This window comes from Ochotona princeps, chromosome 5, assembly GCF_030435755.1.
Source record: "Ochotona princeps isolate mOchPri1 chromosome 5, mOchPri1.hap1, whole genome shotgun sequence".
Taxonomy (NCBI): Eukaryota; Metazoa; Chordata; class Mammalia; order Lagomorpha; family Ochotonidae; genus Ochotona; species Ochotona princeps.
Window position 1 is genome coordinate 91,051,955 of NC_080836.1, and position 27,221 is coordinate 91,079,175.

Here is a 27,221-nt window from a genome sequence, read left to right on the forward strand (position 1 = left end):
TTCAAGGATAATTTTTAAAAATTGCATTGAGAAATAAGTTTAAAAGATAAATTTAGGGGCCAGAAGTCTGGTACAGCAGGTTAAACCACCACCTGCAATCCTGCATCCTGTATGAATGCCCGATTGAATCCTGGCTGCCCACCTTCTGACCCAACGCCTTAATTTTTGTGTAGAAAAGCCAGAGTTAGAGAGGGGGAGAGAGAGATCTCTCAGCAGTTGGTGCGCTCCTCACATAGCCACAACAACCAGGACTGGGCCAGCCTGAAGCTAGAAGCCTAGAGTTTCACCCAGGTATCTCATGTGATTGGCAGGGGACACCTGCCAGGTATCTTATGTGATTGGTCCATATTCTGCTGCCTTTGCAGACACATTAGTTGTGACCTCCTTTGGAAATGGTGTAACAGGGACTTGAACCAGCAGCCATATGCATTTCATGAGGTAGCACAAACCACCATGCTATAACACCAGCTCCTAAATAGTTAATTATTGTTTTTTTTAAGATTTGTTTTTTATTTGAAAGGCAGATTTACAGAGAGAAGGAAAGTCAGAGAGAGAGGTCTTCCATCTGCTGGCTCCTTCCCCAAATGGCCACAATGGTGCTGATGCCACAGGGTGAAGGATTAGCCAATTGAACCACAGCATCAGCCCCATAATTCTTTTTGTTTGTGTGAGTGTGTTTTTATTTTTTTTTAAGATTTATTTATTTTTATTACAAAGTCAGATATAAAGAGAGGAGAGACAGAGAGGAAGATCTTCCATCTGATGATTCACTCCCCAAGTGAGTGCAACGGCCGGTGCTGTGCCTATCCGAAGCCGGGAAACTGGAAGCTCTTCCAGGTCTCCCACGCAGGTGCAAGGTCCCAAAGCATTGGGCCGTCCTCAACTGCTTTCCCAGGCCACAAGCAGGGAGCTGGATGGGAAGTGGAGCTGCTGGGATTAGAACCAGTGCCCATATGGGATCCCGGCACATTCAAGGCGAGGACTTTAGCTGCTAGGCCACGCTGCCGGGCCCATGTGTGTGTGTGTGTATTTTTTTTTAAGATTTATTTATTAGATTACAAATTCAGATATACAGAGAGGAGGCGAGACAGAGAGGAAGATCTTCCGTCCTATGATTCACTCCCCAAGTGAGCCGCAACGGCCGGTGCTGCGCCGATCCGAAGCCGGGAACCAGGAACCTCTTCCGGGTCTCCTATGTGGGTGCAGGGTCCCAAGGCATTGGGCCGTCCTCGACTGCTTTCCCAGGCCACAAGCAGGGAGCTGGATGGGAAGTGGAGCTGCCGGGATTAGAACCAGCGCCCATATGGGATCCCGGTGCGTTCAAGGCGAGGACTTTAGCCGCTAGGCCACGCCGCCGGGCCCATGTGTGTTTTTAAAGATTTATTTATTTTTATTGGCAAGGCAGATGCACAGAGAGGAGGAGAGACAGAGAGGAAGATCTTCCATCTGATGATTCACTCCCCAAGCAGCCGCAATGGCCGGTGCTGAGCCTGTCCAAAACCAGGAGCCAGGAATCTCCTCCAGGTCTCCCACACAGGTGCAGTGTAACAAGGGAGCTGGATGTGAAGTGGAGCTGCTGGGATTAGAACCGGCGCCCATATGGGATCTGGGCGCATTCAAGGCAAGGACTTTAGCCACTAGGCCACTGCGCCAGACCCTTGTTTGTGTTTTTAAAGATAGGTTTAGGAGTGGTCATTTAACTTAGCAGTTACTATACTTGTAAGAACCCCATGTCCCACACTGGACTGCCTGGGTTCAACTTCAGCTCCAGCTCCCACTTGTGACTCCAAGTGCCTGCTAATGCAGGTTTGGGAGGCCATGGAGGTGGCTCAGGTGACTGCTTTCCTGCCACCGCCAGGGGAGGCCTGAGCTGAGTTCCTGGCTCCTATTGCCCACTAACTGTGGAGACTCACTTTGGAGGACTGAACAAGTAGACAGGAAGTCTCTGTCCTCTCTTTTTCTCTGTCTCGCTGTGTCTCAAGCAAAAAAAAAAAAAAAAAACTAATAAATTTTTAGGAAGATAAATTGATTTGGGGACTTTTGTCGTCACGGCACATTAAGCTGCTGCTTGCAACATGGGCATCCTGTATCGTAGTCCTCCCTACTCCATACTTCCGATCCAGCTCCCTTCTAATACGCCTGGGAGAGCCTCAGATGGTGCCCCTAGTGGTTGGGCCCCTGCCACCCACATGGGGGACCTGGCTGGAGTTCCTGGCTCCGGGCTTCCCTTCAGCCTGGCCCAACCCCATGTGGTGCAAGCCTTGGTTTTGAGCCCAGCAAAGCTGGAAGTGGAATCCAGGTCAGCTCCCTGTATCTAACTTAGACTGACCTACCTAAGGGATGCTGTCATGGTCAAAGGCATGAAGACAGAACACATCCGCCCACAGGCCTCTGCTTGCGTTGCACCTGCTGGAACACAGCATGGAAGGTGTATGTGTGTTGGGAGGGATACATTTCACCTCCTTCGAAGTAGTACAAAACCAGGTGGTAAAGAGCATGTTTCTGGTAAATAATAATAATAATAATAATGGTACCCTGAGAACCTGTACCTGAGATGCAATCAACTACACCCTTGTGTGTGACAGCCCTGTCAGGGATCTGGCTGGGCTTGACACAGGCAGAACAGGGGTAGGGCAGTTTGTGGGTGCAGGGGAAGGCTCAGTCTTGCTCCCAGCATGAGGAAAAGAGGCAGCCACAGGTAGGAAGGAGTGAGACAACCTCATGGGACATCCTCCAAGACTCCTAGGGAGGTGGCACCAGGGGAGCTTTGTAGCAAGAAGGACATTTGTCTAGAACTAAGGAAGTGAAGACAGGGCCTGCAATTTGGAATTGTCACGGCAGACAATGAGAAGAGACCTGAGCCCAGCACAGCTCCTCCAGGGAGAGCCTGACTCGCAGCAGCCTTGGGGCCCACAGGCTGACAGGCTTGTCTCCCAGGTTTGTCCCCCAAGGTGGCAGCAAAAAAGGCACAATGTCAGTTTTTCTGGACCAGGCCGGTGGCTAATGCCAGACAGACATGGGGGCTGAGGAAGTTAGCAAGTAAGTAGTGATTTCGAGGGAAGAAATACCAGCAAAGGGGCCCATTATGATGACTCAATTAGCTAATCCTGTGCTTGCAAGTATGCGAGGATCCTATATGGACGCTGGTTCGTGCCCCAGCTGCTCCACTTCCCTTCTCGCTCCCTACTTAAGCCTGGAAAAGCAGTAGAGGATGGCCCAAGGCCTTGGGATCCTGCACCCATGTGGGAGACCCCGAGGAAGCTCCTGGCTTTGGATAGGCTCAGCTCTAGCTGTTGTGGCCATTTGGGGAGGGAACCAACAGATGGAAGATCACTGTCTCTCATTCACTCTGTAAATCTTCCTTTCCAATATAAATAAATAAATATTAAGAAAAAGAAAAAAATACGAGGGAGGAGGCCTGGAGGGCTAGAAGTCAGTACCTGTCTGGGGGAGCTACAGATAGAGGACCAGGGGTCCTTTCAAGTAAGAAATAAATTAATTTTAAGAAGAAATTAAGAATGAATGAGTCATAATTGTCTAGTACTAGTGCTGCTAAGCAGTGTGATTGCCCAAAGACTGGCACTCTTGCTGGGGTCAGCAGGCCTGGTGTCTGCGGGCAGCTGTCCAAACTGCACTCCAGAGGGCATCTCTTGAACAGCGAGTCATGGGAGAGTGAAACTGAGCAGGCCACCCACTCCAGGCTATGAGCAGCAGGGGCTACACGGCTGTGGTTTCCCCTGGGGACTCTCTTTGGAGAGATCCATTAATAACTGCAGCCAGTTGCCTGGTGGTCATGCGGGTGGGCCTTATGACATAGTAATTTTAGAACTTCCACTCTGGGCAGCATGGAGGATCTACCTTTATCTTTGCATGATGGCTCCAACTCGCTGCCTGGTGCTTGGTGGGCATCCAGGAACTCCCTGGCCTTGATGATGACAATTTATTTATTTTTATTGCAAAGTCAGATATACAGACAGGAAGAGAGACAGAGATTCACTCCCCAAGTGGCCACAATTGCCAGAGCTGCACTGATCCGAAGCCAGGAACCCAGAGCCTTTTCTGGATCTCCCCCGCAGGTGCAGGGTCCTAAGGCTTTGGGCCATCCTTGACTGCCTTCCCAGGCCTCAAGCAGGGAGCTGGATGGGAAGTGGGGCTGCTAGGATTAGAACTAGTGCCCATATGAGATCCTGGCACTTGCAAGGTGAGGACTTTAGCTGCTAGGCTACCGAGCCAGGCCCCAAAATAACTAAATCTTAAAAAAAAAAATTATTTTATTGAAACTTAGAATGCCAGCAAGAGACCATGATAGCAGGGCAAGGTGGGGCAGGAGTTATGGGGGAGCTGTGTAAGGGAGGTGATGGGAAAGAAAGAGGGATTCACTCCTCAAATGGCCATAACAGTCACTCAGGTTTGAGTGACTCCAGGAACTCCACATGGATGGCGGAGGCCCAATTACTTTGGCCATCATGGGCTTCCTTCCCAGGAGCATTAGCAGAGAGCTGGGTAGGAAGTACATGAAGATTGAGATTCCAACTGGCACCCTGACACCAGATGCTAGTGCTGCAAGCAGTGGCCTAGGTCAGTGCACCAGCCAGCCAGCCCTTGCACGAAACTAGTGACAGCAAGGTGAGTTTCCACACTGGATGTGCTGGCTTTCACAGCTTTCCCAGTCTCTGGACTGTAAACCTCTGGACCTGGCTGCTTCTCCTGTGTGTTACGGGACCTGCAGTACCATTTCCTGGCCATGACCAACCAGATGCCAGTAGCTCTCCTTCCCACCCATGCCACATGTGCCCTGAGCCATGCAGTCACTCCTGGTGAGAGCCAAAGTGAAATGCCATGTCCTCAGCTTGTATACAGGTCATTCTCAGCGCTGCAATGTGTTGGTATTGGAACCGAGACTAACAGGTGAGGGGCAGGGAAGCAGTGTTCTGAACGGAGGGAGAATAAAGGCCCAGAGATGAAAATGAACCTGGCACGTTTGAGAAACTATGCAGCTGATCCACAGTGAGCATGATGCCACGCACAAGAGGCAAAGGAGGGTGAAGAGACAGTCTTTGACCTTGAGCTGTGAGGAATTTGACATTTTAAGGAACATTTGTGCCTAATTTTTTTTTAAAGTTATTTAATTTTTTTGAAAGTGAAAGAATTAGAGAGAGAATGGGAGAAAGAGATCTTCCATCCACTGACTAATTCCCCAAATGGCTGCAACGGTGGGAGTTGGGCCAGTGTAAGCCAGGAGCTTTTTCTGGGACTCTGTAGTGGGTGCAGAGGCCCAAGTACTTGGGACATAATCTGCTTTTTGCCCACGCAGATTAGCAGGGAGCTGAATCAGAAGTGGAGCAGCTGGGACTGGAACTGGTGCCTGTATAGAATGCCGGTGCCATAGGCAGAGGCTTTAACCTACTATGCTGAGGCACCAGCTCCAACATGTGTGCCTATTTAGTAATTATCCTGGCAGACACCAGGTTCAAGATGTATGCTTTTAAAAAGATATTACATTGGGAAGGCAGTTTTACAAGAAGAGAGAAAAAATGAATAAAAAAAAAAAATACAAGAAGAGAGAGATCTTCCATCTGCTGATTCACTCCCCAAATGGCCACAACTGCTGGAGGAGATGAGATGATCTGAAGCCAAAGCTTCTTGCAGGTCTCCCATGCGGGCTCAGGGGCCCACATGTAGGATGCCAGCACTTGCAGGTAGAGGATTAGCCCACTGACCCACTTGTACTGCCTTCGTGGTGTCTTCTTAAGACAGAGAAGTCCTTGAGACTTTAGATTCTAAGAAGACACAAAGAAGAAATACTGGACTCGGGTATTGCATTGAATGACAGATGTATGTGTAAGACCTATTGTGGTGCTCAATGGGACATGCATGAGCCTGTCTGGGGGTGGGAAGGTAGACTTCTCAGAGAGAGCACATCTGCCTTGCAACTTTAAAGAATGGGGAAAGGCTCTCTGGGTAGAAGGCACCATCCCCACAGAGGCACAGGGGTATGAAAGCATGAGGGGTCCCAATAACTCCACATACCTGGCCATCACAGCCTACACAATTCAGCCAAGGGTGAAAAGTGAGATGGCGGTCTGGCTGCAACAGGCGATTCTGATGGGAGAGGAGGCAAACGAAAGCTCATCTGGAGCAGATGTGGTGTGTCTTCCATCAGAGCAGTCCGGGACAGGGCAGCATGGTGCTCTGAGCCCACAGAAGGCCCGAAGTACCTACCCGACTCCCTTCCCACCCCAAAGCATCTACCCCACTCCCTATGCTCCCAAAGCACCCATCCCATTCCCTTCCCACCCTAAAGCACCCATCCCACTCTCTATCCTCCCAAAGTACCTACTCCAGTCCCTTCCTATCCCAAGGCACCCATACCACTACCTATGCTCCCAAAGCATCCACCCTAACTCCCTTCCTGCCCTAGAGCACTCCCTACTCCCCTAAATCATCCACTCCACTCCCTACCCATACTAAAATACCCACCCTACTCCTTTTCCCTAAAGCACCCACTGCGTGGACGTACAAACTCCCAGGTCCTGGAAGGGCCTTTTGCAAATTGGCTTAACAGTGTCTCACTCCAATCCTTAGAGGGTGAATTGCAGGACCCAGCATGGTGGCTCAGTGACTAAAATCCTCACTCTGCAAGCGCCAGGATCCCATATGGGTGCCAGTTCATGTCCCAGCTGCTCCACTTCCTATCCAATTCCCACATGTGGCCTGGGAAAATAGTCAAGGATGTCCTAAAGGTATTAGAGATGAATTAACGGAGAACATGAGAAGTCACGCAGACGTGAATTTTTATTATTGTAGCAGGGCAGCCATCATCGCGCGGGATGACACATGAAAACAAAGAAAGTAAGAGTTTTTATACTTTCAGAAAAACATAGTACAAGTGGTAGGAAAGCATGTGGGCAGAGCACAGAGTAGCAGAGTAGCCCATAACAGTTCCAAGCACAGGGTAAATAAAGAACTCTCCTGTGGGAAGAAGCAATCAGACAACATTCCAAGGGACAAGAAAACATGAGGCTCTGGGGTGGAGTCTTTGCGTGACTCCAGGCCTGCATACAGCCTTGCAGGAACACAGGGTGTCCTCTGGTTTACATCTCTCTTGGGATGTCTGCCAGGCATTCACATCACAAAGCCTTGGGCCCCTGCACCTGCATGGGAGACCTGGAAGAAGTGCCTGGGTTTGAATCAGGTCAGCTCTGGCTGTTGCAGCTATCTGAGTGAACCACTGGGCAGAGGATCTTTGTCTCTGCCTCCCCTTCTGTCTGTATATCTGTCTTTCCAATTAAAATTTTACTTAAAAAATTTAAAAAAAAAGCTGAATTGCAGGTCAGAGAGAGAGGGAGGGAGGCAGCAGGGGCTCTGTCCTGCCAGATACATCCGCCAAAGAGAAGCTGCATGTCTTTCTGGTTTTCTGCACTAAGTTCAGAATCAGGTGTTGGAATTACAGCTGAGTCTGGGGATAACGTCACTCAACACTTGGGTTTGTGGGGATGGGGTGGGGGTTGGATGGTGGAGGCCTCCAATGCCTTGTGCGTGATGATCCTGGAGTTAGGCAGACTCAGGCTTTAGTCCTAATTAATCTCATCCAAGTCCCTCCCACGAAGACCAAAACTGTGTGAGAGAAGGACGGGAGGGTGCCATGGGGGAGGAGGGAGGTGGTTTCAGACCAGGTCGCAGGAAACAAGGAGGAAAAGTTGTCTCACCTGCTTCCCTCCCCAGCCATCTGCGTGCGTGCGTGCGGGAGCCACAGTGAACTTGACTGTGGGCAGCAACACTTCCTTCCTTCCTGATCTGGGCCAGGGCTGAGGCTGGAAACAGGCCAGAGGAGCCCAGCCCTGGCTCCTGGGTGCCTGAGCCCGTGACTTTCCTTGTGGCTGCTTTCACGTCCACGTGCACCCCACTGACCGACCTTCACTGCTTCTGTAGCCGATGAGGAAGGCAGCAGAAACGAGAGTAGGGGGTGAGGGCTAAGAAGTCAGGCACCTTGGCTCTCGCCCTGACTCTGCTGGTTTAACCTCTGTCAAGTCGAAGTGTATATGTTCCAGTTCTATGCATATCCTTACCATTGCCTGCGTTTGCTTATGCGGCGTGTCTGCCTGCTAGGTACCAGATCCTAGGCTCCAAGAAGGCCGAGACTACCTGGCCAATGCATTCTGAGCCCTGGCACCGCGTCTGGCACGTGGGCGGAGCTGGGAAAGTAATTTGAATGAATAAACGGTAACTGACCCAAGGATCTTTCAGTTTCCTTCCAGCTCATAAAGTTTGGGAATCTGAGGATTCCCGTCAGAAGGGGCCACTTGGGGGCGGGGGCCACTGTGAGTTGTGGCCCCTTCTTCCAGGATTCCGGCCACAGTCGCTGGTGGCCCGGGATTACTGCAGATTCCAGCCTGCTCCTGCCCAGCCCCCAGCCCATAGAGGCCATCACGCCTCGCGCCCAGCCGCTGGCAGCGAAGGGGGCGGGTCCGAGGACAAGGCCACCGGCGGGGCGGGACCAGGGCGCTCTCGCTCGCCCCCGGACGGAGCCCGGCCCCCAACCCCGCGGATTCCCCGAGTGGGGCCCCGGGCCGGACCGTCGCCTAGCAACGTGCAGCCCCGCCCCGTGGCGGCGGCTCCCAGCATGGCCTGGCGGGGCTGGCCCGAGCCGGGGCTGTGGGTCGCCGGCGGCGCGCTGCTGCTCCTCGCTTTGGTCTTGCTCGTGAGTCCCCGCAGCTGCCGAGCGCGGCGGGGCCTCCGCGGCCTGCTCATGACGCGCAGCCAGCGGCTGCTCTTCCGAATCGGGTTAGTGCCAGCTCCGGAGGCTGCGGGCGCGTCGGGAGAGGGCACACAGTGGGAGACCGGAGCTGGGGAGGGCTCGGCGTTTGGGCTGGAGGGTCTGGGCAGAACTTGAGTTAAGGGGTCTGGGACTAGAGAAGAGTGCTCAGAGACGGGTTGGATAAGCAGTTGAGCTGAGGTGGAAGGGTGAGATGGTTGGGATGCGCTGGTGAAGGCGAGTTGGGGAGGTGACCCAGGGTGGCTCGGGAAGATGTGGGTGAGAGCGAGTTCAGATGGAGAAGAGCACCAGATATAGGAGCCCAGGAGAGACCTCGGCTGTCCGACGCCGAAGTCCAGACACCCCTCCCCCATGGCAGGTGCGAGAGAGAAGGCACGCCTCCTCGGACCCTCTAACTGGCATTTGAAACTGCCCCTTCGGTCTGCTTGTTCCCACCCCTGGCCGCTCTGGGTTGTTTTTTCTGTGCCAAGCAGGAATGTCCCAACCTTGTGGAGCGGTGTGTCTCTTTCGTTCTTTCCTCTGTGCCTGCCTGGTGTGGGAGCCCTGCGCTGTGAAATTTGACCTGAGTGACTCGGCCAGGAATTATCAAAGGTTCACAGATCGATAATGATTGGCCTCCCCATCCATTTGTCCCTTCCTTCCTGGGTCCAAGCCAAGCAAGTTGTAACCAGTTGGGCGGGGTGGTGGTGGAAGGGGCTACAAGTCGGGCTACCCAGGACCCCTGACCCCTCCCTACTCCTATGTAGGGCCATGGGACAGGACCCCCCCCCCCCCGAGCCCGAGTGAAGAAATGGAGATGCTGGGAATGGGTATTATGGAAGCCTGACTGGGAAGGAAGACCTAGGTGTCGGGGGTGTGTGTGTGTGTGTGTGTGTGTGTGCAGAACAACTGGATAAAGGAGTTGGGGGGGGTGGTCCTTGTGTGTGTGAGACTTCCTGGGGTCTTCGCATCTCTGATATCCAACATCTCGGTCCCCTTGTTCCAGCCAAGTTCACTGGTGCTCTGGAGACAGCCCTAAGGTCATGAGGTTTACCGACTTTTGAGTATCTTCCTATTTGGGATTTAAAAAAATTCTCACATAATTTATGACAATCGTACAGCTTTGTATTGGAAAGGATGTTGCCTTCTGAAATCTGCTTCTAGTTTTCAAGTTTGAAGTCACACCAACTGCCTGAGGAAGTCAGCTGGAGAAATATTCTCCAAGGAACTAGAGTCAGAACTGGATGAGAATGCCCCCAAACCACCCTGTCAGAATCCTGGAGCCTGGGTGACCTCAGGAATCTGGTGGGGATCCCAGACCCCAGGCTAAGCCTTCTCTGTGCTTGCTGGCCAAGCCTGGGATAGGCACTAGGCTCTGGACTTTTTTGTTATGCCAAGGGCTCAGCCCCCAGGTTTGCCAAGCTGAAGGGTGTGCCTGGAATCAGAATTCCACACCCTGCCCTGCCCCCCCCCCCCCAATGTTTGGGAAACAATCAGCAGGAGTCCCTTGGGGACAAGTTGCCGGCTGCTGGGCAGGAGAGGGGATGAGAGCAGGAAACAGTAGGGGGAAATGGGCAGGTGTGGATGTCGAGGGGCTTCAGGAAGGATGGGGAGGGAGGAGGAGTACAGGATGCCACAGGATGGGATGGGGGAGGGGAGAGCACAGAGACCGACTCCCTACCTGCAAGTGTGGCTGGAGATTCTGGATGGAGATGGTTAGGGGGAGCAGCTGGAAAACAGCGCTGGCGACCCTGAACATAAAGGGAGAGTATTGCTCGGGTGGTCGTTAGTGATCACATAGCTTGATCAGCATAGCTTTTCTCAAAGGCTTTCTGGGAGGTGACACATCCCTTTGGGAATGGTTGGGCACAGTGGAGCTGGATGTGGCCAACATGCACTGGGTGCTGTGGAGACAATGTGTGTCGTGCTTGGCTCAGCACAGATCTACCTTTGCATCCCAGCTTCATGACCCTGTACCTGGGTGACCTGAGAGAGATGACAGTCACCCTGTGCCTCAGTTATTGGAGTCTGTAAAATGGGAATGATAGTGGAGCCTGCTGCCTAGGGCTTCTGTGTGAGCCAATGAAATGGCACCTGTGACTGCACAGGGCTGGCTCAGGAGATGGATTAACCCTCTGTTGTAGGCTGCAATGGGCAAGCAGGCCTGGGGTGTGGGCAGGCTCTGTCTGGGAGTTTGTTTGCATGCTGTCCTGGGCTGGCACCCATGAGATCCTAGCAGGATCTGCATGCTGTTCTCTGGGAGTGGGGCTAGAAAGGTGAACAGCTACAGTGTGGGATGCCACCAGCCCCACGGAGGAGAAGGGCATGCCTGAGGAACATGATGTAGAGGATGCTGCCATGTGTGCCCCCTGCTTCAGCCTCAGGGTCCCTCGCCACCCTTAGTCTTACTCGTGATAGTTGAGGGCCCTGTCAGCGCATCCTGTGAGCTCCTTCCTGTGGCCTGAGCAAAGGCCTTTGGGACCATGGAGAGCCGCACCCCATGGCCCCACCCTTCCTCCCCTCTACTGCCTAGCTAGGCACCCATGAAAGGCTGAGCCAGGTCCCTTTCCCCAGGCCACACCCCCCACAGACCTACTTCATCAGCGCCCCCTCTCCACCATGAGGTTGTCCTATCCACCTGGCAGACTTCCTCCTCACACCTCCCAAGGGTCAAATTGTGTTCATCCTAAATAGAATACTGGCCACGCCCCCTGCTCCCACCCGGGCCTAGCCGGATGTTTCTCTCTCTCACCTGGCCTCCTGAATTGTCAGCTCCTCTCTGCCTCAGTGCCCTCAGAGTGTTCTCAACAGAAAGGCCTGGAACAATTCCAGAGAGAAGCCCTCTCTTTTCTGCCCACACCCCTCTAAAGGCCTCCTCCTTCCTCAGCAAGGCCAAGTTTCCATCAGTTTCCTGAACAGTGCCTGGCACAGGATTGGCCGTTAATTCATGAGTGAACTCTTGGCCAAGGTGCTAGGCACTACCTGCAGTCTGCCCTGCCTCTCCCTAACTGAGCCCTGGCCCCCATTGTCATCATCTCCCAGCTTTTGCTTGGTCCTTTCAGCCAGCAGACCAGAGACATTCCAGTGTAGTTTGGGACCCCACCAGGATCTGAGCCTGTTTAGGCAGGACAAAGGGATGCAACCCTGGCTGGAGGGGCTTTCCAGGTCCTTCTACTGACTTGCAGAACCCCTCCACTCCTGTTCCCTCCCTGCCCCTCCCAGGATCATGCCACTCTTATCATGCCCCCAGCTGCTGGCCTGAGGCCTCTCTCAGGCTGCCCAGCAGGTGCTGAAATTGCCTGCTGGAGGAGGGGGAGGAGGAAGAAAAGCGTTTTTTGTGTGTTTTCCACTGTGTTGCCAGAGGGAGGGGGAGGGGACATGTTGCACTGTTCCCAGCTGTCCCACATTGAGGAACCCCTGACACTCAGATCCAGACACCAGAGCGAGCCCACAAGGAACAGGCACTGTGTCTGCAGCCACAGCCCTAAGGGGTGCCCTCCCGGGCACCTGCAACTCACCCAAGCTGGCCGCTGTGTACCCCAGCCCTATCCCTGCCATGTTGCTCTTCCGTCACCCCCTTGGGTTCCAGAGGACCAGTGTGTGGAGGGGAGGTGGCAGTGGGTAGATTCTGGCTGCAGAACTGCTGAATCAGAAGGCAGACCAGATGGGGAAATGGGGGAGGAGGTCAGAGCCTGCTGAGCCCCCTCCCCAGGGCCTGTGGAGCCGGTGGAACAAGGGCCCTTGGAGAAACAGGGACCTTGGGCCTTCTGTCCCAGCTTGCAGCAGGAACAGGCACCTCAGGGCACCATGTGAACCCACATTTGGCCCTGTGGCATCAAGCAGCTGCTTTTTTAGAGCCCTGGACACTCTGTAGGCTTTGTTTCTTTTTCTTTTTTCTTTCTTTCTTTTTTCCTTCCTTCCTTCCTTTTTTCCTTCTTTTTTTTCTAGATTTACTTAATTTCTGTTTGGAAGGCAGAGTTGCAGAGAGGAGAGACGGATCATCCATCGGCTAGTTTACTCTCCAAATAGCCACAACAACCAGAGCTGGCCCAGTCTGAAGTTGGAGGGTTTTTTTGGGAGGGAGGGGTCTCCCATGTGGGTGCAAGGTCCCAAGGACTTGAGCCATTCTTTGCTGCTTTCCCAAACCATTAGCAGGGAGCTGGATGGGAAGCAGAGCAGCAAGGACACGAACTGGCGCCCATATGGGCTCCTGGCCCATGCAAGGCGAGAACTTCGCGATTGAGCGATCATGCTGGCCCCTTCTTGGCTTCTTTTATAAGTTAGGGAGTGACACTTCAACCTCTGTTCAACCACCTGGGCATTTTATGAAGCCTCCTAAGTGTTATGTGGAGCTTAACAACCAGATTTTAATGGCATTCCTCCCCCTACCCCTGCCTCAGGTCCAAGGTAAGGCAGGTGCATCCTGGGAAAAGGGGCATCTTAGTGACAGATAGGATGACATTATGTTGTGGGCTTTTGCAGAGACTTGCAGTTCACACAGACCCTAATCTGACTACCCAGTACTACACATGACATATATGCAAGGGATCTTGGAGATTCTCTGTGCCAGGGGTCTGCCCCTAAGACCCAGGGAGTGTGTTGGGGGGCAGTTCCCTGCCGCCCCTAAGGGGCTGTCTGTAGAATTCTACATGTGTAATGAGGTGGGAGGGGAATTGGAGCTGTTCCCAGAATCTGAAAGGGGACTGGAATTCAAAGGTTAAGGTCACATTCCAGGGCTCCCCCAGGGCCAGGTCTGTGGGCTGCAAGGCCAGGCTCTGAGCTGCCCTGACACAGCATTTTGCTCACTAGAGGCCCTCAAGGGAATAGTTCAGGGCTGCTGGTCTTGCCCTATCACCCCTCATTTGGGGTTTGGTGAGGCTTTTAGTGGTAAAGAGAATGGGCACCAGGATCAGGCCACTACAGGTCCATCTCTGCACCCTGTCCCTCCTCTAGGACCCTGACACATCCCTTGCCCCCTGCGCTGGCTCTAGAATGGAGAGAATGTGCTTGCCTGCCTGGGCTTGTTCAAAGATAATTAATATTCTGCGGACTTGACCTGAGGCTTGCTCACAGTGGGCAAGTAGTGATAAATGGTGGAAATGATTATGGTCTTGGTCATGGTTATTGAAGATGGACCCCTGAGCTGCAGAGGGGGGAAGTGGTCCGGGCAGGGCAGGGCAGGGCAGAGCCAGGACTGGGGCAGGCGCCCTCCTGGGTTGCAGACTCATGGTGCAGGGCACTTTCTACCTGCTTACACTGCTGGACCTTCCTGGCTCCAGATCCTGGCTTCAGGCTATAGGACAGGGCGGTTGAGACCTTATGCACGCCAGTGACACAACCCCACCCATGCTCTCAGGTATGGGTGACCTGCTTGGCAGGGCACCCTGCTGACCCAGGTCTGCAAGGCCTGTGGGGTGTGAGGAGACACTTGAGAAGCAGGACTGGAGAGGACAGGAGGAATGGGAAGGCCTTAAATTGTGCAAGACACCCCCTCACCTGGCTTCCAAGGTGTGCCAGCCTGGCATGGTGGTCTGGGATCAGCTTCCTGCAAGACTCTCTTTTCTACCTGCTTGCCTGATCCCTCCCAAACCTGAGCCAAGTAGCAGGTGGCAGTCTGCCTGTCCTGGGTGGAGAGGCAGGATGGGGCAGGGTGAGCAGCAGCTGAGTGACCCAGATGGAGCTGGCACCTCCAGGGTGGGAAGAGGCTGTGAGCTGAGCTCTGACAGGCAGTCAGAATTTCCATAAGCAGAGAAGGGCCCAGAGGATGGAAGGGGGGTTGTAGGCAGGTAGGCCCCAAGCAAGGAGATGGCTATTGAAATTTTACAATGTTTCCCCAAGTGTTCAGGTAAAGGTGAGATAATGTGATTTCTCTAGCCATCCCACAGCTCAAGAAATAAAATATTACCCCAGTGTAGAAGACCTGGACTGTCCTTCAGTTGCTGTTATTTATTTATCCTCTGATTAAGATTTTATTTAGTCTCAGTGCAATGGCTCAATGACTAAATCTTAACCTTGCAAGCACTGGGATCCCATGTAGGCAATGGTTCATGTCTTGGCTGCTGCACTTCCCATCCAGCTCTCTGCTTATGGCCTGGAAAAACAGTGGAGGATGGCTCCAAGTCTTGGGACCCTGCACCCATGTGGGAGACCTGGAAGGAATCCCTGGCTCCTAGCTTTGGGTCAGCTAGGCTCCTGCTGTTGAGGCCATTTGGGGAGAGAGCTAATGGATGAAAGATCTTTCTCTGTCTCTCCTTTCTGTACATCTGGTTTTCCAATAAAAATAAATAAATCTTTAAAGAAAAAAAAGGATTTATTTTATTTCTTTGAAAGAGAGGGAGAAATATTCCATCTACTGGTTCTCATGGCTGAGGCTGGGCCAGGGCCTGAATCCAGGAGCTTGGGTTTCCATCCAGGTCTCCTACATGAGTCAAGAACCGAAGCACTTAGATCACCCTCTGCTGCTTCCCTCAGGTGCATTAGTAAGGAGCAACCAGGACTCTAACTTACACTGGGAGATGGGGTGCCAGCATTTCAGACAACAGCTTAATCTGCCTTCATTTTTGGACTATTCATGTCTGGAGTGTCCAGACCCTGAAACAGGACACGTGGTGGGTGTGCATGCTATGGCCTTTTTCACAAACATGGTTGGGTGGTTTCCTCAACAGTATTGCTGAACTTGGTATATGTTGACAGCCATTGCTGTATGTCATTTGTTTTCCAGGCCTGAGTATGTCCCCTTGTTTACACTAACTGGTGGGTGACAGCTGAAGTATGTCTGCTCTTGCCCTCTGAGCCGTGCAGCAGGAGAGGAGGTTGACCCTCTTTGATCTCACTTCCCAGAGGCTAGTTGAGAGTCAGTTGTTTTCTTGGGTGGTAGGGAGCCACTGAAGGCTTTGGGGCAGGAGCAGGCTTCAGCCCTGTGCAGCACTAGAGGGACTGAAGTTTTCACCAGTGTTTTGCTGTTTGCCCGGGAGCTGTTTGCATTGAGAGAGGACCAGGTGAAACTGAGAGGGATCCTGTTTGGGTCATGTGTATTCCCCAGGAGAGTGCTAAGTGGGGTTTCACTCTGTGTCCTGGATTGGCAGGGGCCACCGGGCCTTTCCCAGAGACATAGTAGGAGGAGCTAAGAGCTAGCACTGGGGCTTGGTCAAACCCAGCCCTACAGGCAGAAGTGTGCAAGTCCCCTTCACAGAGGCCTGGGGTCATTGTCCCAGCATGAGCAGGTCCTCAGGCCCCTCACCCCTTCCCTTCCAACCTTGGCCTGGTCTTGCCCTGCTCTGCCAAGCCACTTTCTCCTCCCCTATCGCTAAGATACACCACCTTCACTTCCAGCCCCCACTCTGATCCCCTACCATTCTCTCCCACCTGGGTGACCCTGACCGTCCAACCACCTTCTGCTGTTGCTGCCTGTCCCTGATACTGCGCACAGCAGCAGCCCAGTGGGCCTGACCATGAGCCTCCCTGCTTTCCCAGTGCCTGCACTCCACAGTCTAGCACCTGCCCACTCCCAGACTCTTGCTTCAGCTGCTTCTCCCTGCCTCACCCCACTGGGGGTCTCCTGGTACAGCCTGCCCACCTGCCTGGGGCCTGGCACCATGCCACCCAGAGCACTCCACATGGCTGACTGCACCAGCCCAAATGTCTGCCTTGGGGATAGGAAGTCTTCCCGTCTGCTTTGCCTACAGCCTCCCCATCCCAGCTCTTGGGAGCAGGCAGCTGGCTGATTTTCCTCTTTTCCGGTTTAATGTCTGGCCTGCCTACTTCCATTGCGTCACTAGCTCCCTGAGAACAGGGGAGGTGCATCCTGTTCTCTGCTGGCCACTCTGTGTCCTGCGCACGTGGGAAGTATGGGCTAAATCCAGCAAACAAGGGAGGGGCCTCACACTTAATGGCTTTTTTGGACATGACCCCTGCTCTGGGAGATCTGGCCCTGTCTTAGAGTTCAAAAACAGTACCCTCCTATTGGCTTCTGGTAGGGGTAGACAGAGAACTCTTCCCAGGCTCTCCAGGCATGGGCGGCTATGGTCAGCACCCTGTGGAGTAGAGAAGAAAGTAGCAGGTGCCATGAGCCTTGCCTATGCCAGGCCTGACTACTTGCTTTGCTTTTGCTCGTGTCTCATGCCACTGAATTTCTTTCTTTCTTTTTTTTTTTTCTTCTTTTTTTCAAATTGGAAAGGCAGATATACAGAGAGGAGAAGAGACAGAGGGGAAGATCTTCCGTTCAATGGTTCACTCCAAGTGACCGCAATGGCTGGTGCTGGGCCAATCCAAAGCCAGGAGCCAGGAGCTCTTCCAGGTCTCCCATGTGGGAACAGGGTCCCAAGGCTTTGGGCTGTCCTCGACTGCTTTCCCAGGCCACAAACAGGAAGCTAGATGGGAAACAGGGCTGCTGGGATTAGAACCAGTGTCCATATGGGATCCCGGTGCATGCAAGGCGAGGACTTTAACCACTACGCTATTGCGCTGGGCCCTCATGCCACTGAATTTCAAGCCATGCTGCAGGCGAGAGTTCTCGGTGCTGATGCTTCATAGATGGGCAGCCTGGACTGGGAGGCCACACCTGGCCAGTTCTTGTTGAACCGTCCAAAAACCAATGCAGGAAGACATGGGGCTCAGGCATGGGTACAGGTCATGGCAGGCATAGAGAAAAGGGTCATTCCATTTTTTTAAAATATATTTTTTATTTGAAAGGCACATATACAGAGAAACAGAAGGATAGAAATCTGTCATCCACTGGCTCACTCCCTAAGTGGCCCCAATGACCAGAACTGAGCTGATCTGCAGCCAGGAGCTTCTTCCAGGTTTCCCATGTGGGTGCAGAAACCCCAGGACTTGAGCCATCCTCTGCTGCTTTCCCAGGTCATTAACAAAGAGCTAGATTGGAAGTGGAGCAGCTGGATGCAAGCCAGCGTCCAAATGGGATGCTGGCACTGTAGGCAGAGGCTCAGCCTACTATATTAAGGGGCTGGCCCCTCATTTTTTTTCCATTTTTATTTTATTTTTTCCCTCATTTAATTTTTAACTTCTCCCCCGGAACTTGTTCCAGGCTTGTCAGAAAAGCACGGAGAATTCTCACGGAGCCCTCGCTGTGCTACTGGATTGTGGTGGGCATGGCTCACAACTGAGGCTCAGCGAGCATTGCCAGCAAACATCCATCAGCATCAGGCCACCAGCAGCTCTCATACCTTGCCCAGATGTGGCCAGATGCCCACTCTGTCCTCTTCCCAGTCAGCATCCCAGATCCGCATCCCACGTAGCTTTAAGCTCCTCCAGCCTGGACCAGCCTCGCCTTCGTGCCAAAGAGAACCTGGCTGGGAGAGTCTGTCTCAGTTTGGGTTCAGGGGCCATTTCCTGCTGAGTTAAGTGATTGTCATATGGTTTGGGTAAGGACACCACAGAAGTGTGACTTGTGTGTGTGTCCTCCCAGGCGTGTCATATTGAGAGGCAAATGAGGTCTGCAAATATCCCCCACTGTGCAGCGCCGCACTGAGTGTGCAGCCAGCCGGGTCCCTCCACTGCCTTGGCATGCGTGGGCCTCTGCGAGAGAGACACTTGGAGGCTGTGCCCATATCCCTTTGTTCATCCTACTTGGGCTGGTTGCCCAGGGTGCCAGGAGTTCCACTGTGTACCCTGTGTGGTGGGAGGAGTGTGTGTGTCCTGAGCTCAGCCCTGTCTGCAGCTCAGGCAAAAGAAGGGTCTTAGCTAAGGAGACTTCACCCCAGGAGGATGGGGTGTGTGTGTGTGGGAGGAGGCAGCCACTGGGTCTCATGGTCCCTACAGCTCCAGTCTCTGAATAGCTTGATAGGTACTTGGCTGAGGGAATGAAGGAGGGAGACAGCTCCCCTGGGGTCTGACACCTGGCTCTCCCAACCTGTCTGCCCTCAGCAGGAGTCCTCTAAAGTGAGCCAAGGCCCTGGGAGTGCACCTTGAAGCAGTTTCACAACCTTTATATGTCTTGATACAAATATGGCTACTTTCAGGTTTTGTTTTCTTTAAAAACAAGATTTATTTTTTTTGAAAGGTAGAGGAGCAGAGACAGAGAGAGACAAATATTCCATCTGCAGGTTCATTTTTCCAGATGGCCACAAAGAGCCAGGTCTGAAACTAGGGGCCAGGAACTCCGTGAGGTTTCTCACAAGGGTGACAGGAACCCAAGCACTTGAGCCATCCTCTGCTGCATTAGCAGAGAGCTGAGCCAGAAGTAGAATACATGGGATTCAAACCAGCAATTGTGATAGAATGTGGGCATCATAAGCACTGGCTTAATCCACTGTGCCACATGCCTGCCCCTTGCATTTATTTTAAATTCGTCCCCCCAATCCTGTTTGTGTTTATATTTCTTTTTTTCCTTTGTAAAGATTTATTTATTTGAAAAGTAGAGTAACAGAGTGAAAGAGATTGGTCAGACCCCAGCTGTGCACAATACTCGGGGGTGGGCTAGGCCAAAGCTGAGAACCAGGAACTGCGCCTGGATCTCCCATGTGGGCGGCAGGAACCAGCACTTGGGCTGTGATCTGCAGCTTTCCAGATGCGTTAGACAGGAGCTGGATTGGAAGCAAAGACACTCTGATGGCGATGTGTCTCAAATGGCAGCTAAACCTGTCATATCCCCTTTAATCAACAATCTTTTAATGAAAATTTATTTCATTTAAATTGAAAAAATTACGAGAGAGAGTGAGAGAGAGAAAAATCTACTGGTCCATGCCCCAAATGGACGCAACAGCCAGAGCTGGGCTGGTCCAAAGCCAGGAGCTTCTAGGTCTCCACGTAGGTGCAGGAACCCAAGGACTTGAGCCACTCTCTGCTGCTTCACAGGTCATAAGCAGGTAACTGGATCAGAAGTGGAGCAGCTGGGCCCAGCAGTGTGTCCTAGCAGCTAAAGTCTTCACCTTGAACGTGCCAGGATCCCATATGGGTGCTGGTTCTAATCCCAGCAGCTCCAATTCTCATCCAGCTCCCTGCTAGTGGCCTGGGAAAGCAGTCGAGGATGGCCCAAAACTTTGGGACCCTGCACCCACTTGGGAGACCCAGAAGAGGTTCCTGGTTCCCGGCTTCGGATTGGCGCAGCACCGGCCGTTGTGGTCACTTGGGGAGTGAATCATCGGACGGAAGATCTTCCCCTCTGTCTCTCCTCTTCTCTGTATATCTGACTTTGTAATAAAAAATAAATAAATCTTAAAAAAAGAAAAAGTGGAGCAGCTAGGACTTGAACAGGCATCCTTACAATGTTGGCGCTACAGAAGGAGGATTAGCTTGATAAGCCACCATGTGTTTTTATACTGCTGATGGAAAATGTGTGTGTGTGTGTGTGTGTGTGTGTGTGTGTGAAAGCAACCTAGACCTTCCCCATTGGGGGTTTATTTCATCACCTGAGCCTATAATCTTGTTCCTGAACCTTAGTTTGTTCTTTCTCTCTCTCTCCAAAGTCACTGCACATTTACTGTCAGGTGCTTAGGAGACACAGACATGCAGAATGGCCGTTAGCGATCTACTGGTGTTTTCACCACCCTGAGCCAAGAGCTCCCAACAACTCAGTGTTTTTTCCAGCATCTTCTCCTTACACATGAATACAAATATTTTCTCATTTCCCCAATTGAACAAAAAGAAGACTGTACTTTTGGAAATCTCATGTGGTTGCTTTGTGCAGTCTGTTTATGAGCCTTAGGCTCCAGCCAGTCAGCTCTCCTTGGCCGTGCCAGCCTTCTGCCATCACCATGCCAGCCAGCCAGCGCAGGGACGGAGCCTGCATCCACTGTCCCACAGGGGAGGCGGAGGGTTGCATTTCCCCTTCGTTCCTCCGGCTTAGGTCGCCTTCGCCGCAGTCTGACACAGCCTGCCACTTGCTTCTTGCAGCAGTCATTTCCTCAGGGCGGCCTGCCCTCTGCTTGGGAAGTCTGCATCCCATGTGGCAGGGCCTGGGTTTGAGTTCCCGTTCCAGCTTCCTGCTAACGCACAGCCTGGGAGGCAGCAGCTGACGGAGGTCCAAGTGCTTGGGCCTCTCTGCCACCCATGTGGGAGGCTTAGACTGAGTGCCAACTCCCATGGGGCACCAGCCCCACCTGTCAAATAAATGTGTTCATTTAAAATAAGCAAATAGATGCCAAGTGCAGCCCTGTGGCCAACGGCCAGCCCTTTGCCCAGTTCTTGTCTGTCCAGTTTCCACTGGCCAAGTGTGTGTCGTTCTCGTCCCTCCCTCTAGAATAAAGCTGGGAGAGAGGGATATGGAGACACAACCTTGTTCACAGGGCCTGGCCATGAGTGGCAGCTCAGCAAACCCGTGTTGTTGAAGACATGAAAGCATGAACTGGCAGAAACACTTAACAGTCAAAGCAGAGCACCAGGCATGTTAAGGAGGGCAAGGTACCCAGCAAGCCCAAGTCACAGGGAGCACTGTGTGCCTGGGGGCGGAGGAGAGGTGTTTAACATTATCTGGCTCACTTCCACCAAATTGCCATCCTGGCAGCCTGCCTGGTTTTATAAAAAAAAAGCTCAAACTGTTTCCAGGGCCTGGAGGGAGGAGGTCCCGGCTTCCCCCTCCCCAGCTCCTGTCCCCCCCAACAGCCACGCAGCAGATCCTGTGTCTAATCCTAAACCCTGACTGTCCCTCCCCCAAGTGTGCTGATGCGTGGGACCCAGTGTAACATGTAGTATGGGGTCCTGTGTTCAAGATGCCGTGAAAGCCACTGAAGGAGGAGGAGGAGGAGGCTGCTGTCAGCTGCTGAGCTCTCTCTCCTCCCATCCAGCTTGTCATGATGTTTTTAAGGCACTACTTAATGTCACTGTAAGTATAGAGAAGTTAAAATTTTAAATTACTAGCAGGAATTTTACTAGTCATGTTCCTATTGAGCAATGCCAGTTTTAAATGCAAGATGTAAAAACACTTGACTCAAGTGTGACTCACTGAAGTGGTCTAATTCATGTTTCTCAGCTTGCACGTGGCTGTAAATTGTGTTCCTGTAGGACAGTGATGCATCAGACAAGTCAGTTTTTTTTTTTTATATTTATTTTAGTTGTATGTGAAAGGCAGAAATACAGAGAAAGGAAGGCAGCAAGAAATATCCTGTTGGTTCACTCCCCCAAAACCTGCAATAGCCAAGGTTGGGCTGTGCTGAAGCCAAGAGCTTGGAACTCAATCCAGGCCTCCCACGTGAGTGGCAAGGACCCACATACTTAAGCCATCACCTGCTACTTCCCAGGGTGCTCATTAGCAGGAAGCTGGGTTGCAAACAATGGAGCTAGGAATGGAACCAGCCCTTAGGGGACAGCTTGAGCAGTGGGGTAAGCCCCTTGCTCTGTGGGGCGTTCGGTATCACAGCACTCCCTGATTTGAGTCCCAGCTGCTCCCTGTCCAATCCAGCTCCCTGCTATGCTCCTGGAGAGGCAGTGGGGGTTGCTCAAAGTCCTTACACCCCTGCCACCTGTCCACAGGGATGACTCAGATGGAAATCTGGAAGTCTGGCCTTGGCCTGACCCAGCCAGCTGTTAGCCATTTGGGGAGTGAAGCAACAAATAATCTCTCTGTCTCTCCCTCTCTCTCCATCTCTTTGCTTTTCAAATGAATGAAATCTTAAGGGGATGGGGGGAAGAAAAGAAATAAAAGATCCAGCCCTTCAGTGTGGGGTGCTGGCGGCCCAAGCAGCAGCTTAACAAATTCCAGCTGAAACTGGTTGGAGATTTTAGTTGGGAAGCTGGGTGCATCCTCTCCTATCACAGATGTGTGCCTACCTTGCACTCACATGGAGTCTTATTGGATCCCCATGCATGGGGTGACGAGGTCCCCCAGAGTTCTGTGCTCACAGGGAATTGCGAACGCTGTGCATGTGTAGGCAGCAAGGAACAGAACACACTCGGCATGCAGATCCCCGCCCACGCGGGTGCGCCAGCATCCCGTCAGATTCCACTTGCAAAGCACACGTCCACAGAGGAATTTGCACCGAGTTCCTGGTGGCAGTGGCAGAGTGGGGAGCCCAGGAGGAAATACACCCCTGCACAACCAGCTCTGTCATATGGCATCCTTGTTGTCCCCTGCTTGAGTGCCCCCTTAACGTCGGGTGGCCTGAGGTGGCCCAGGATGACGTCAGCCCATCCACCCTCGCCTCTCATGCTCCCTCTGCCAAGCTGCTGGATAGAACTTGCTGGTTTACCCAAACAAGGCCTGTTGTCTGCCATGTCTGAACCCCAGCCTGTCGCTTCCTGTCCCCAGGGGCGAGTCAGCACCGCAGCACACCGAATTTGTTCGAAGTGTCAGTTCCCAGGCCCTGCCCAGACCTCGCGGGCACTCGCGGGGATGAGACCAGATATCTGCTCCTTATCTGGGCCGTCCTGTGATGCAGGTGAAGGTGTGGCCACCATTGCCCTTCTTGTCTTTAGGATTTATTTGATTTGAAAGGTCATGTGGCACAGAGAAAGGGAGAGTTGGAGAGAGAATCTTCCATCTGCTAGTGCAATCCCCAAACAACTGCAATGGCCTAAGCCAGGAGCCAGGAATTTCATCCAGGTCTCCCCAATGGGCGCAGGGGCCATCCTCTGCTGCTTTCCTACTTGCATTAGCAGGCAGCAGCCAGAACTCAAATCAATGCTGTTATATAGGATGCTGGCATGGCGAGTGGTGGCTTAAAAGTGCAGTGCCACAATGCTGACCCCTCTACTCTCCTTGAAGTATTTTTCCTCCCTCATGCCAGCCTACTGCCCCCATTCCCCATAAAGGCTCTCAGGGGCCTAGCACCTGGCTAGATTAAGCCCCTCACTCCATGAGTCCCCTTGTGCAAATTATTCAGTTCACATCTCCCCTGGCAAACTTGGAGCTCCAAGTGTGTTCGTCTCATTCTTTCTCCTTATCCCAAAGTACTGAGCAGGGCAAACAGCAGGCAGAAGTGGTGATGGACTTGCATTGACTGGGGATGGCCAAGGGGTGGAGATGTGGCGCCCCATGCAGACAGCATAGAGGGACCCAGGGGAGGCACTGACTATGGACTGTCGCCCTCCAGGTACAGCCTGTACACCCGCACCTGGCTCGGGTACCTCTTTTACCGGCAGCAGCTACGCAGGGCTCGGAACCGATACCCGAAAGGCCATTCCAAAACGCAGCCCCGCCTCTTCAACGGTGAGCTCCAGCCGCCCCTGGCCAGCACCCCGCACCCCTACCCTCCCTTCCACTCCCCCTCCTTAGCCCGCCGACTGGGCACCCAGCCCATGTCTGCCCTCAGGAGTGAAGGTACTTCCCATCCCCGTCCTGTCGGACAACTACAGCTACCTCATCATCGACACCCAGGCCCGGCTGGCTGTGGCTGTGGACCCTTCAGACCCTCGCGCCGTGCAGGTGAGGGTAGTGACAGGGCCCGTGGTCCTGCCTGGGGGCTGGCAGCCTCCCCTTGCTGGAGAGGGGATTACCTAGCCCACAAAATGTGCCCCCCATCTTGTGTGTATGTATGCTCAGCTCACACATACACATACTCTCTCTACCCCTGTCTGGCATGCATGCACAGGGAAGGGGTGTCTAGGGTATGACTGCATGAAGGGGCAAGCATGTGTAGGGGGAGGGACCAGAGGGCAGTGCATTGTAAGGTGGCATCTCCCCCTCTGCCCACCAGTACTGGCATCTCTCTGTGTTTCCCTCCCATTCCTTGCTTCTCTGGGGGTGATCCCTCCACTCCGCTTTCCTCCACTTGCTTGCCCAGTTTCCCAGGTCCCACCTGCACCCCCTCCCTGTACTGGACTCCCAGGGCCTGCCCGCCTGCCCTCTCCTCTCCCTTCCAGCCAACACCCAGCTTATCTCAGTGTGCCTCTCTTTCCTAGGCTTCCATTGAGAAGGAGGGTGTCACCTTGGTTGCCATTCTCTGCACCCACAAGCATTGGTAAGGGGCTCTGAGGGGGGCCTGGGTTCAGAAGACCACCTCTCTGGGTCATCCTTGATCTGGCTAGGCCCTGAGCTGGTGTCAGGAAGTAGGATGGGCAGGTCTCCTGCCATGCCACACCACTTCTCAGGCCCTGGACAAAGGCAGGTTGGTCATTTATCATTTCATCCCCTGGGTGCTAATGAAATGTCAACTGTGCAACAGGCATAGATGCAGCTGGTCCAGGAGCTGGTCCCTGCATGGATGGGTGTGTCCAAGAATGACCGACAGAGAGATGGCAGTGATATGGAGCAGGGTCAGGAACCCCATATCAGTTTTGGGAGGGACTCAAGGGTGATGGCCCTGGAGCAGAGAGATGGCATTGGCCATGCAGAGGATGTCGGCAGGATGGTGTGGGTGACTTCACCCAGTCCTGAGGCCCCTGGGTGCAAGGCCTGGACATGCCATGGGCCAGAGGGAGAGGGGCCCCTGGACAGTGACACTGCGAGCCCCCTGCTAGTCTTCACTGACCCACAGGGACCACAGTGGAGGGAATCGCGACCTCAGCCGATGGCATCGGGACTGTCGTGTGTACGGGAGCCCCGAGGACGGCATTCCCTACCTCACCCAGTGAGTACCCTGCCCCTCACCCGCAGCGTTTGGGTCTGTGTTGATGTATTTGCTGGCCTTGTAGGGAGGGTTCGAGCCCAGGTGGAGATTGGCACTGCCGGGCCCCACTTCATCCTCCCCCAAAACAGCAAGGGGGAGGATCTGTGCCTGAGACCCTGGGCTCTAGACTGTGACTCACCCAGCCGCCAGGCCAAGGTAGGAGCAGGGAACAGCAGGCGTACATATTCTAGCACCTTCTCTACTGTTGCCTTGCTCCGCAGTCCCCTGTGTCATCAAGATGTGGTCAGCGTGGGGCGACTGCAGATCCAGGCCCTGGCCACCCCAGGCCACACCCAAGGCCATCTGGTCTACCTGCTGGATGGGGAGCCCTACAAAGGTCCTTCGTGCCTCTTTTCAGGGGACCTGCTCTTCCTGTCTGGCTGTGGTGAGTGCCTGTGGCTGCTGCCATCTATTGTCACCCTACGCAGCGTGGGAGTAGGGTAGCCTTACATCCTCAGGAGTGCCCTTGGGGCTGCAGCAGGATTCTGGACCAAAAACTCTCAGAGTGTGCACAGAGTGGGGAGCTCAGCCTCACCCGTGTGCTGTGGAGCCTCACATGGCCTTGGCTGGGGACAGCCAATTGGGTCCAGTTCCCACTGGGACGGAGGACATGGCAGAGGCCTCAAGCTAGCAAGCTGGCAGCCAGCCCTGTGCTCACGTACTCTGTGCCTGTCCTCCCATTCCACCCCAGGACGGACGTTTGAGGGCACCGCGGAGACCATGCTGAGCTCTCTGGACACTGTGCTGGGCCTGGAGGACGATACCCTGCTGTGGCCCGGTGAGCTCCCCTGCCTGGAACCGGTGCTCTTCTGGTCCCTCACTCCCCTAGACACCAGACAGTCCCTGGAGGACACCCCTACTAACTTCTGGGACCCACCTCTGGGGGTGAGGATAGAGCTCCAGGCTCCAGTCTGTGAGAGCAGCCTGAGGTATATAGCACCTCTGTTCTCATGCCAGCCACTGCCCCCTGCTGGCCAGTGTTTGGCCCTGCCGCTCACAGGAAGAGGGATCTGACTGTGGAGTTGGAGCCCAGAACACAAACCAACCACCTGTGGCTGGTGCCCTGGAGCTGGCAGGAACTCTTCCATGTGGTGAATCCTTAGCATATCTTACTCACTGTGCACCAGGCTCTGATGCAGGTTCGGGGGATGTAGCAATGAGAGCCACGTCCACCTGCTATGTAGGAGAGACGGGGCTTATACAGGTGCTGTGACTTGAACCCAAATCACACACTAGGCACTGACAAGGTGGGCTGGCATGCAGTTGGTTGCTTTCCTAACCCTCCCTAAAAGGCCTGGAGCAGGAGGTGCTGGACCAGGACAGCCAGGAGGACTTTCGCTGGCTGCACAGTCAACTCCTCTCCCCACCCCCACCGGCCTGTGTTAGGTCACGAGTATGCCGAGGAGAACCTGGGCTTTGCAGGCGTGGTGGAGCCAGAGAACTTGGCCCGTGAGAGGAAGCTGCAATGGGTGCAGAGGCAGCGGCTGGAGCGCAGGAGCACGGTGCGGGGGTAGGGGGAGGGCTGGGGCTCAGGGCACAGCTGGCTGTGTAGCCACTGACCTGCCCCATGCTGAGACCCCAGGGTGGGCGCTGGGTACATCTCCTCCCACCTCTAACCCAGTGTCTGTCGCCCTGCAGTGCCCATCCACCCTGGGAGAGGAGCGCTCCTACAACCCGTTCCTGCGGACCCACTGCCTGGCACTGCAGGAGGCCCTGGGGCCTGGCCCTGGCACCACCGGGGACGACACTGGCTGCTCCCGAGCCCAGCTCCTGGAGGAGCTGCGCCGGCTGAAAGACATGCACAAGAGCAAGTGACAGCCCACCCCCTGACCCCCCCATACCTTGCCCCCTCCGTAGCCCAGTCCATCCCACCCCACGCTGGGAGCCACCCATGGCCTGCACCTCCACCTGCCCTCCCTCACAGCTGACTTCACCCCCACAATGGGCTCCCCTCATGACCAGGG

General features: G+C 53.7%; 1 protein-coding gene across 1 annotated transcript; it reads left to right on the plus strand.

The window, feature by feature from the left end:
* The first annotated feature begins 8,468 nt into the window (after positions 1 to 8,468).
* LOC101520949 (PNKD metallo-beta-lactamase domain containing) lies at positions 8,469 to 27,093 on the plus strand. The gene is made up of 9 exons (XM_004576835.2): positions 8,469 to 8,784; positions 23,743 to 23,858; positions 23,962 to 24,074; positions 24,551 to 24,609; positions 25,126 to 25,218; positions 25,479 to 25,642; positions 25,949 to 26,035; positions 26,644 to 26,759; positions 26,896 to 27,093. Exons 1-9 carry the CDS (start codon positions 8,624 to 8,626, stop codon positions 27,070 to 27,072), a joined length of 1,086 nt encoding a protein of 361 aa, XP_004576892.1. The 5' UTR covers positions 8,469 to 8,623; the 3' UTR covers positions 27,073 to 27,093.
* Positions 27,094 to 27,221: the final 128 nt, after the last annotated feature.

Excerpts from the sequence above, each read along its gene's own strand:
- LOC101520949 (XM_004576835.2), top strand. The coding sequence starts at position 8,624 with ATGGCCTGGCGGGGCTGGCCCGAGCCGGGGCTGTGGGTCGCCGGCGGC. Across the intron at positions 26,036-26,643 it reads CGATACCCTGCTGTGGCCCG|GTCACGAGTATGCCGAGGAG; the intron begins GTGAGCTCCCCT and ends GGCCTGTGTTAG. Across the intron at positions 26,760-26,895 it reads GGCTGGAGCGCAGGAGCACG|TGCCCATCCACCCTGGGAGA; the intron begins GTGCGGGGGTAG and ends GTCGCCCTGCAG.